This window comes from Engraulis encrasicolus, chromosome 22 (assembly GCF_034702125.1).
Source record: "Engraulis encrasicolus isolate BLACKSEA-1 chromosome 22, IST_EnEncr_1.0, whole genome shotgun sequence".
Lineage (NCBI taxonomy): Eukaryota > Metazoa > Chordata > Actinopteri > Clupeiformes > Engraulidae > Engraulis > Engraulis encrasicolus.
In genome coordinates this window covers 236,570-247,500 of record NC_085878.1, presented here as the reverse complement: position 1 = coordinate 247,500, position 10,931 = coordinate 236,570, and the positions used below count along the sequence as shown (strand labels likewise).

Genomic DNA, 10,931 nt, shown 5'->3' with positions numbered 1-10,931 from the left:
CTTCAGTACCTGTGTGCATATTGTATTTATTCTGTATCGTTACATATATTTTTGTTTACAATGACTCATTGGGAAGTTTTGCCTGGTGTTTGACTTAGGATACATGCTGACTTATGACTGATACCCTTACCGCCTGTGTTTATTCCTGTAATGACTAAGCATTGTGGGACTGATGAGTGCCAATTCAGTTGGCATCTGGAATCTGATAGCAATGTTTAAATGTCATTTGAAATCACATTGTTTACATGGTCACAGCTTGCGTTATGTGCTTAGTAAATGAATGAGAGATATGGGCAAGGAAGACTGACGTGGGAAGTAAAGAAACAAAGAGAGAAGGAAAGAAAGAAACTGAGAATGAACAGAAAGAGAGAGAAAGAAAGAATGGGGACATCGGAAAAGGAAAAATAAGGAATGGAAGAAAGAATTAAAGAAAGAGGCAGGATGATAGAAACAAAGCAAGCAAGCAAAGAACAAAAAAAAAATACATTTTACTTCTGAGTGATGTCTGACAAGTTGTCTCCCCCCCCATCCCCCCCCATCCCCATCTCTTTCTGCCTTTCACCAGTCACGCATCGTTCGTGCAGCTACGGTGGTGTGTTTCATGTGCGAGCCAGTTCCAATTACTCGCTGACCTTTGAGCAGGCGGGGGATCTGTGCCAGGGCCTGTATGCCAGCCTCGCCAGCGAGGCACAGATCACAGAGGCCTACAGCAAAGGGCTCGAAACATGCAGGTACACAAATATGTCATGTCATCATCATCCGTCGCTGTCTGATAGTGGTGTAGTCCAGTGTTTCTCAACAGGGGTGCCGGGGCACACTGGCGCGCCGTAGGGCCCCCTCAGGGGTGCCGCGGAAACGTGGCTGATAAATAAATTATATAACATAAAACATATTTGTCAAAATTGATAAGTTAATGTTAGTCAGTGGAATCTTTGATCTGCCATTTACGCACAATAAAGTAAATATTGGTCACCCCAGCTGCAACTTTGAACGTAGGTCGTGCGACTAGGTTGTGTGTCTCCAAATGTGTTACTTTTCTAAGCTTGTGTGGTATCGGATGTGATGCTATATTACGGCTAGTTGGTTTGGGGTGCCTTGAAATTTTTCATGAATTGAAAGGGTGCCTCGCCTAAAAAAAAGGTTGAGAAACACTGGTGTAGTCTACTGTACATAGAACGCAGGTATACGCAGTATGCCCATCTGAAAATTTCAGGGATTTCAGTATACCCACCTAAAATTGATTGATCTATTATTTAGAATAGCATGAATATATACAGTATACCCTCCTCAAAAAATGCCCGATGTGTACAGTAGATCCACCACAAAAAGTAGACTACACCACTGCTGTCTGACCTAAGTTTTTAGGAAGTGTGGGTGAGTGAAGGGGTGTGTGTGTGTGTATGTGTGTAGCATATCGGGGGTGGAGGGGGTAGTGGAGTTTAGGAGGATGGGGTTTGTAATGACGTGCAAAGACACGTTATCTTGTGGTTAAGTGCATTTTTTGACAAATGAACAATATGAAATTAATTATGATTTCATTACGAGACATCAAATGCTTTAAATTCTTTTTTTTAGGTATAAGAGTCTAGAGATTAAATGAACTGTTTGTATCACAGGTATGGATGGATTAACGATGAGCGAGCTTCAATGCTTAACCATGCACTCCAGCCAGATTGCCCCTCTGGTGAAACTGGCATCCTCTTTCTTGAGGACACACCTGAGTCTCTCACTGATGCCTACTGCTATGACCCAGCAGGTAGGAATAGAAGATGCCACCATCGCCCTCACAAGTCTTATATGTTTGTACATGTACATTCAATAACTATCTATTAAATGATATATGGCCATTCAATAAGTACATATTAAATAGTAATTTTAAAGAAATAATAATATAATAGTGGAATAAATAATAAATAATCTCCATTATGTTTTACCATTAACAGTAACATCAGATGTCGACTGTGGTGAATCTGTGACACCACCAGCCAAAGAGTCCTCTGCAGTCACATGTAAGTTGGTACCAGTTATTTCCCTTTCTTTGCCTCTCATGTCAGCCGGACACAGTACACATGTACTGCAGTGGAAAAACACAAGTTGAGAGCCAATGGGTGATCGAATATTTACAAAGCAGAATGCATTGTTTGCTGAACGACATCTTGTAGGTGTGTCTCAAGACGGCAGTGTGGGTAACAGTGTACGTTGAAAAAAAAAGTGTGTATCATAGCAACAGCTTGAGACACACCTGCGATCTTCGGGAGCTTAATAATAGCCGCACCTTTTCACCTGTTCCAGCTTGAACAGGGTTTTGAATGTGCTTTGAACAAACAGTCTTGGAATTTTAAAAACACTTTCATAAAACCTTTAGCTCTTTGAAATTGTTAAGGATATTCTTTGTCATGAGTTGAAAGGAATTCTTTTTTTTCCCCCGTTCTGTTAGTCTGATTATTAAAACATACTTCAAAGAGAGTAGGGTGAAAACCCCTGATGGAAGCACATTTGTTTTGAGTGTTTGACTATTTCCACATTAAATAGTTTTTGTCCCATCTTTCAGCTGAGCCTGGTCTTGACGGCGACGATGGCATCGAGACAGAGGTCAAATATCTCACCAGTGGCCCTGAGGATGGTTATAGCAATAGCACCACAGGAGACTCAGAAATGGCCGTTGATAGGGATGAAAACCCTGAGGTGGCAGTGGATCCATCTGCAGGAACCCCAATGTCAACAGAGGCAGAAGGGGAGGAAGGGGCTGAAACCAAGCCTTTTGAAGACTTTGATGAGGTTTTCGGCGGAAATGCCACGACCCTCAGTGCTAACGACACCACGGCAGTGGGTGACCTTGAAGACACCCTAGCGGAAGACGTTCACCAGGTGAATGGCACAACGGCTGTAGCCGAAGACACAGGCGATGAGCACATGAATGGCACGGAGACCGTACTAGAGGACATGGAAGGAGGAGGGCATGTGAATGGTACAGAAGAGATCCCTGACAACACGTCTGCGGAAGAGTCTTTGCAGCCATCTGAGGCCAGTCCATCGGAGAGAGAGGAAACGGAGGAGGAAGAGGAGGAGGAGGAGAGTCCAGTTGGATTGTCTACCCCTGCCACAGTCACAGCCAGTGAGTCTGATGATGATGATGATGAGGATGCTGGTAAGGAAGAGAATGCAGACAGTCAAGATGACAACACCACTGCATCTTCTCCAGACAGTGTGGCAGAGACCACAGAGTCTCCTGGTGACAAGGATGCTGAATTGGAAAAGGAGCCGTCTAATTATGCTGAAGAAAGACATGGTACCTAACACTTTTTTTAATAAGATCTCCACTAACCTTTGTGGTTTGTTAAATTTACACTGTGCACTGTGCCAAGTCAGGGGTGAGTTTCTCAAAAGAGAAGTTGTTAGCCTTTTAGCAACTTTGGTAGTTGCCAATGGGAAAATGCATTGAACACAGCAAAGTAGCTAATGTAGTTAGCAACTTTGGTTTTGAGAAATTCACCCCAGCTTTGTTGCGAGGTTCACTGTATAAGGCCAGGAGTAAGTCGTACAAAGGCCAATGCTGATTGGTCGAAATGAATTAGTCATTCAGCCATCTGTAGACTGAGATGATTCATTGAGGCTCAAAGGTCTTGCAGTGTGTCACTTAAAATCATGTTAACAGTAGCCAGTGTTTTGGGTGTGGTTATGGTTATGGTGAGCCTTAGTAAATCCAGTAAGATCAGTAGTATTACAATATATTAGGAAGGACTAAAATAAAAAATAAGAACTTATTGTTTAAATGACCTGTGCATGAGGTAATATATGATCATGACATAATTAAAAAATAAGAACTTACTGTTTAAATGACCTGTGCATGAGGTAAAATATGATCATGCTCAATAAAGCTAATGTACTCACCTATATTTTTGCCCATTGCTGGCTCTTTAGACTCTCCTGCCCCAAGGGGTCGGATGGGACGAAAGAACAACCACACACACCAAACTCGAGAGGAAAGCGGCGGAGCTCCTGGTGAGTAAACAGTAGGTCCCACACGTACCATTTTCCTTCTTTTCCTCACACCTGCCTGGGGGGGGACAAGAGACAGTACAGTACAATACATATCCACCCTATTATCAGCCAGTTACACAGGTGCCACAATGCTGTCTAAGGATTATTAGTTGGGTAGTGAAGTCAGAGAGAGGAGATAAATACTTAAAGAAGCTCTGGTGAAGTCAATAGACTTCAGTGGCGGCCATTACCCTGAACTTGCATGAACTAGTCGAACGGAAATTCTGTGGGAGCACAAAATGATATAAAATAGGACAGCACTCCTTATTTTGTACTTTATTTCCTGTCAACAGAGACAATAAAGTGTGCAACAAGGAGTGCTGTCCTGTTCTCTTTATTTTGTAAGTTTCTTAAGGAATGAGCACCCACTTGCTTTTTACTTCGGTTGAGTTGACAAGGAAACGGGCGTGGTAATAATGTGGATTACTCTTGCGAGTTAATTATGTCTGTGTGAAGAAACAGGAAGACAACATGATTCAAGTTGGTTTATCAATGTAGAGGTCGAACACGCTCTCATAAATTATTTGTAAAACTTACAGCCAATAACATACCTTGAGATATTCATCAGAACAGGGACAAGTTTGTGAATGGCCCTATGCCGAACACACCTACACATTTCAGTTAAAGGGACACTGTGTGAGATTTTTAGTTGTTTATTTCCAGAATTCATGCTGCCCATTCACTAATGTTACCTTTTTCATGAATGCTTACCACCAGCATCAAATTCTAAGTATTCATTATGACTGGAAAAATTTCACTTTTCATACATGAAAAGGGGGATCTTCTCCATGGTCCACCTTTTTGAATTTCCAAAAATAGCCATTTTTAGCCATCAAATTTGGCAATAGGCAGCCCAGTTTCAATGAGCAGCATAGTTGCAGTACCGTTTTTGACCATTTCCTGCACAGTGTCCCTTTAAGGCCTATTTAAAAGCAAATTGCATTTTAAACTCCAAGCCAAAAACTATACTGTCCATGTATTCATCTTTATGACAGGTGTCATCAAGCTTATCACACTCAGGTTGGACATTTTGTATTAACAGACATTTAATGACTCCTCGCTTTGCTTCCTTGCTCCCTCAGGTTGGCTAATCATCTTCGCATTTGTCATGGTTGTCACCGCCCTGGTCTGCATATTTGCTGCCATCGCCACCAAGGACAGGTATGATTCAGACACACTTGAAAGAAAACTCAGCTTGCTGTTCCCACCCTTAAACTTGTTAAAAAAAATAGTCAACAGTAAACAGTATTTTATTGATAACCCTTATGCTCCGTTTCTGTGGAAATTCCCTATTCAGGTGGCTAGGACCAGGACATTGCCTCTCAAAAAAGACAGCAGACAGCAGTGAGAATGGCGAGAAAAGAGCTGCAGTGTCACTGACTGCGGAGAAGGAGCATGAAATGACAACACTGATGAACAAGGGTCAGGCTCAGACGAACGGTCGCATGGATGAGTTTACTGTAATCGCCCTGGAAGAGACCCCGGAGAAGGAGTGCTTGGCATGAGAAGGAAATAACAGACTGGGTTTTAGTTTATCTTTTCCTTTTCTTTTATTTCTTTGATGAAACTGTATTACCAGTGCAGATTGCCTCTTCAAATGGCACTGTAAATTATATACACATGCCAGTAGAGATGAGGGAAAGATGGCAAACCATACTGTCAATACCATGTCATCAAAAATTACACTAATATCCTTAAATGCAGCACTGAATGACAGTTCTTTCAAAGAAAGTACTCCTTGTTGCACGACAGGACGTGATCTTATTTTCGCATTTCAACACTATTGCCAGAGTCCAGTTCAGTTTATTTCAGAAATTAATCTGTGAAAATTTTGGTTGAAAGAAAGCCTCATAAAATTCAACTAATTTAATTTCAAACTTGGGATGATCTGAGGTCAGACGTTCTCTATTCTTGTGTCAGAATCCGTTCCCACAGCAATTACCCTGGGAACTGGTGAGCAGCCAGCCTACATTCACACTGTTACGCAAGCACATGCCGGGACACTGACAGAGCGAGTTGCTTCACCACCAAAAAAGAGAAAAGAAAAATCACAGTTAGCTTTGAAGAAAAGAACTCGGTGCTCATCAGGAATTTAACTTTAACTAACAGAATTCTTTGTGAATGCTCTGACTGCTGATACGAGCATGTTGTCCCAGTTCAAAGTTAGGAGCAGGATCTGGCACTGTTTTCCGTTTGTCTAAAAACACCTTTAAAGTCCGTTAATATTCAACGTTTTGGCAAGATCACAAGAGTATACACGTGAAGGTGCCAAATGCATACAGTCAGATGATTATGTAAAGGGTTGCTTTCTTCCACATGTCTGACTGCAGTACTCTATACTTGCTATTCGTAAGCACACTTGACAGGGGTCATACATAATACAATTCCCAATGATGATCAGAAAAAATACAGGGACAGCAGACAGTCTTTCCAAACATGGACAGACAAGCCCAGCATTGTATATAAAGCCCCCCTGGGTTGTGCCTTATTATAATTGTCCCGTCTTCAATTATAAGGGAATTCTGTACTTTGAGTTACCAGCAATTTCAATCCGATACTGCAAAAATAAGTCTTCCTGAATCACTGGTCTCCAATCTCCCCTCTTTTATATTTCTATTGTTTAATGCAGATCAAATCTGGCCATATGAAATATGGTTTTATGATTACCAAACCTGTATATATGTATTGTAATTTCTTTCTTTGAAGTAGTTAGTGTCAAAGGAGTCAGGAGGGAAAAGTGGGCACAGAAGTGAGTCACAAAATCACATTTTCCAGGTTAGTCCCCCAATTCATTAGCCTGATTATCATCGACTTTCAAATCTCCTCGAGACTTGGTCTGACGAAGAGCATAACAATTAACATTTCCCAAACAGCATGGTTGACCTGTCTCCCTTGGTTTGGTCTCCCATTGTTGTTTGCTTCCCGATAAAGTGGGAGGAGTTCCCGATTTTTCGGGAGCTCAGAAACTATATTTGTATTGCACTTGGCCTGACTGGAAGCATCGCTTAAGGTGTTGCGTCACTAGGAGGGCGCGGCCTGGCTACCAATTCATAGTCTCATTGACACCCCTGTATGTACTCAGAACATCAAATGAAATATCAAGGTATTGATTACATTTTCTGTTTTGGCAGTTTTTTATTTCACCATGCCCATTTTTCCATTGGAGTCCTTACCAGTGACATGTACACTGTGGTGTAGCTAGCTAGCCTTCAGAATGAGCTAATAGACCTTGACTGTATTATGTATGGACCTACTGTAGAGAAGCACAAAGAGATTATTTATGAGGTTAGCTACAGACTATTATTATTTTCCTTTTGTCACGCTGCAATGTTGCATTTGACCATAACTGGTTGTTTAAGATTCTTGTGTGTGTTTTTTTTTAATCGCCCTGAATCTTCACTTGATTACTGTAATGCCATGTACACCTCCTGTGCCTCACATCCGAAACCGCTAGCCTAATGTATGTATTTCTATTAATTTATAGTATAAGATGCACTGAAATGGAGATTAAATTATTTACAGTAAAGTTTCGTACAGTTTGTTAACTTGGACAGTCTGTGTGTCATTTATTCATGCTGCAATTGAAGTGAATAGGTTATCAAGCTTGGCACTTACTTAGACCAAAAGGCAATTGCTGTTTACACATGGGATCACTATTGCCTGTATCTTTGGGTATGGGATGAAGCATGTCTCCCTTAACAGACAACAATACAGGTACTCCATGAAAACATAAACATGACATACATTTCAAAAAATTGTAAAGCAATATTAAAGACCCTAGAGAGGTTAAAATAATAACTGCCCTAACATACACTTCAAATATATAGAAAGAAATCAACAATAACCATTTTGTCTCATTCTGAAACTTTTATTGATATTCAGAATTATACAGTATGAACACAGCAAAATACATTTCAATATTTAAATCAGTTGTTGAAAAGTAAAAATAAATTGCGTTTGCTCTGTCAATCTGATACACACTCACACATGCTCACTTTCATACACATACACACGTGTCATCATCATAATCACACACACACACACACACACACACACACACACACACACACACACACACACACACACACACACACACACACACACACACACACACACACACACACACACACACACAAAGATATACATGTTTCTGCAAAGCCATGCATTCCCCTGCCTGTGGTAGGGATGTGGCTCTATTTATCATCTGAATGCATACATCTGCACATGCCTGTTCACAACTTGTGTTTTTCATCCAAAAAAAAAAAATACAGATAGAAAATAGAGACAATATTTGTCTTTATTTACATTGGTCATATAGCCATAGAAAAAAAATAGAGGAAAAAAGACAAAATTTAAAAAGTGGGTCTTGGTATGCAAGTAACACTGTTTCTTAAAATCAAACATGTGCAAGACAAATGTGAATGAAGATAGCCATTGAGCACAATGCATATCTGTCACAATAAGACGTTACCAGACACATGCACTGTATCGTGCCCTGCCTGAGTATCGTAGTGTCCTGACTACTGTGGGAGGTCATGAAACTCATACATTTCTCCCATTAACCCCTCTCTGGTTCTCATGTACAGTATGGATGAAGAGACACAATTTAAAACATTACCCAGGTATAGATGACAAATCTTGCAATAATTTGACCTTTTTTTTTTGCCAGAGCCAACATTCCTAGTATAGTTAGACAAAACACAAATCCTGACAGACTAAGACCATTTTTGTCATGGACAAGTGAAAAAATAGCTTAACAATTTTAGAATATTTTTATTTCTTTTTTTTTCCTCCCTTTATCCGGAGTTTCTGAAATTAACCCTTTATATTGTTTAAATAAGATTTCGTTCAGACGAGATAATTTCCTAAGTATTGGAGATGAGACTGCTAACACCAGTTCTGAACTATGCAAAAGCAAATTACATACAACTGTTGTACAAATATACACATTAACCTACTGACTACCCATCGATTTATAAAAAGAGTCCTATGTCGTAACACCATTTCACCAAAATGTATATTTTGACTAGTATAACATACATGCATATATTCACAAAGTGCAATGAGGCACTTTAATATGAACATGTAAGATTGTAGTGCAAAAGAATAAATAACAGATATGCTGTTGCAACCATTGGTTGGTACAGAATGTGTGCATACAGATGCACTAAACAGTACCTCTTTATGGATACATTTTCAGTTTCACACATCTAACATACACCTTCTAATGTCAGAATACACCTTTGCAGATGGAACTAGGGATAAGCTTGGGCTTGTATTAAAAAAATGCTTAAAATATAGAAATAAATGATGGGAGTCGCTGTTGTCATAGTTGTCTTTGACTGCACAAAATGCAGTTGACATCTTCAAGGCAAGATTGACATAAACAGTAGCATACAAATAACACTTAACAAAGCACACAAAATATATGCACAACCTACACGTCACAGGGGTGAGCCAATGTTTGAAAACGTCTTTCTTCAGGTGTAAGCACACTTATGTCACACCACTTCCTTACATTCCGCAAACAAGCATAGACTTCCCAAAGCTCACACCAACTAAGACACAGTACTGTCTTTTATCTTGTCTTTTCTATTGAAACATTTGCAGTCGTGGAAGAAAACTGCAAAAGGTCTAGTAGTTACCCAATGGAGCGTTGTTAGCAACACAGTAACGCATGGTCATTGTCTCAGTGTCAGGATTTACAGTAAGTCTTTGGTGTGTCCTGGCCTGGTCGTAATTGATAATGCGGGCATTTGCGTCGGCATCTGTGGCTAAAAATACACTCGCCCATGTACTGGAGTGTCGCCATTTTCTTCTCAGGGCAGAGGTAAGCTAAGTGGCTGAGAGGCTCCACTAGCAGGGGCAGAGGTAAGCCAAGTGGCTGAGAGGCTCCACTAGCAGGGGCTAATCCTCTTTAGGCCAAAACCAGACAAAGGTTACTCCCTGAAACAACCTGATCCCATCGCCCTGCCCCTGCTGGTGCACCAAGGTCATTGCTTGCCTCTACAGTGAATGCATTTATTTTTTTTCTTTGTGTGAACTTGTGGGTTTTAATGGCAGAATAGCCACTGGTGTCATCTCATAGATTAGAGAAATGTTAGATTCAAGGACAGCAGTGATTGAAATGTAATGCCTGGGCATTTCACCAGTTTATCTTAATGATAAAAACATTCGTTCATAGAAATTCAAACATTCTATCAAGATCGCTATCAGAAGGCAGTTGGTTTCAGAGTGCTTTTGAAACATTCTGTCACCAAAATTCAGGTGAAGTAAGAGTCTAAAAAATAAACACTAAAGGGGGATTCTTTAGACGTTCATGCTAAGTGTTGTGACAAATGACAGGAGGATTCAAAGGGGGTTCTGTTCTCCAATCGGCAGATTGCTTTCTCTGTTTTGTTCCTTACACATACGTATTTGCAATAAGCAAGGCCACAACCTCCTTTTTAGTGGTTGGGGTGTGCAGCTCTCTTTGTACTCTCGTGAAGTTTATGATTAAGCAGGTGCGAAGTGTTATTGTTGTTCTCAATGTGGTTAGTCTTTGGTTAGTTTTCACTCAAAGGAGGCAGTCCACCAAAAGGTAAGGCTTTCAGTATAGCCCCCCCATCATGGTCCCCTTTCCGGACAATGCTTATGCTACCTCCTCACATGCTAGCAGCTGTGTGCTAGTGTGTTGCCGCTATGGATTCTTCAGTTCAGATGTGTCAGATTTGTATGCACGCACACAGGACAAGTGCATGCATACTGTGTGTGTGTGTGTGTGTGTGTGTGTGTGTGTGTGTGTGTGTGTGTGTGTGTGTGTGTGTGTGTGTGTGTGTGTGTGTGTGTGTCCAGTTAAAGGTTTTCTTGTTTAGCATTCAGAGAAAGGGACGTTTGTGTTCTCTCATTTT

At 40.7% G+C, this 10,931-nt stretch overlaps 1 protein-coding gene across 2 annotated transcripts in view; it reads left to right on the top strand.

Annotated features, from left to right (window-relative positions):
- Positions 1-7,627, top strand: part of cd44a (CD44 molecule (IN blood group) a) — an 8,170-nt gene extending 543 nt beyond the window's left edge. The window contains exons 2-8 of one of the 2 annotated variants that reach the window (XM_063187951.1): positions 566-731; positions 1,617-1,756; positions 1,944-2,009; positions 2,552-3,289; positions 3,922-4,002; positions 5,124-5,202; positions 5,339-7,627. In XM_063187951.1, coding sequence (XP_063044021.1) covers positions 566-731; positions 1,617-1,756; positions 1,944-2,009; positions 2,552-3,289; positions 3,922-4,002; positions 5,124-5,202; positions 5,339-5,546 — 1,478 coding nt within the window. In that variant the 3' untranslated portion in view covers positions 5,547-7,627. The remainder of the gene's footprint in view (positions 1-565; positions 732-1,616; positions 1,757-1,943; positions 2,010-2,551; positions 3,290-3,921; positions 4,003-5,123; positions 5,203-5,338) is intronic. The other variant, XM_063187952.1, reaches the window with a different exon arrangement.
- Positions 7,628-10,931: the final 3,304 nt, after the last annotated feature.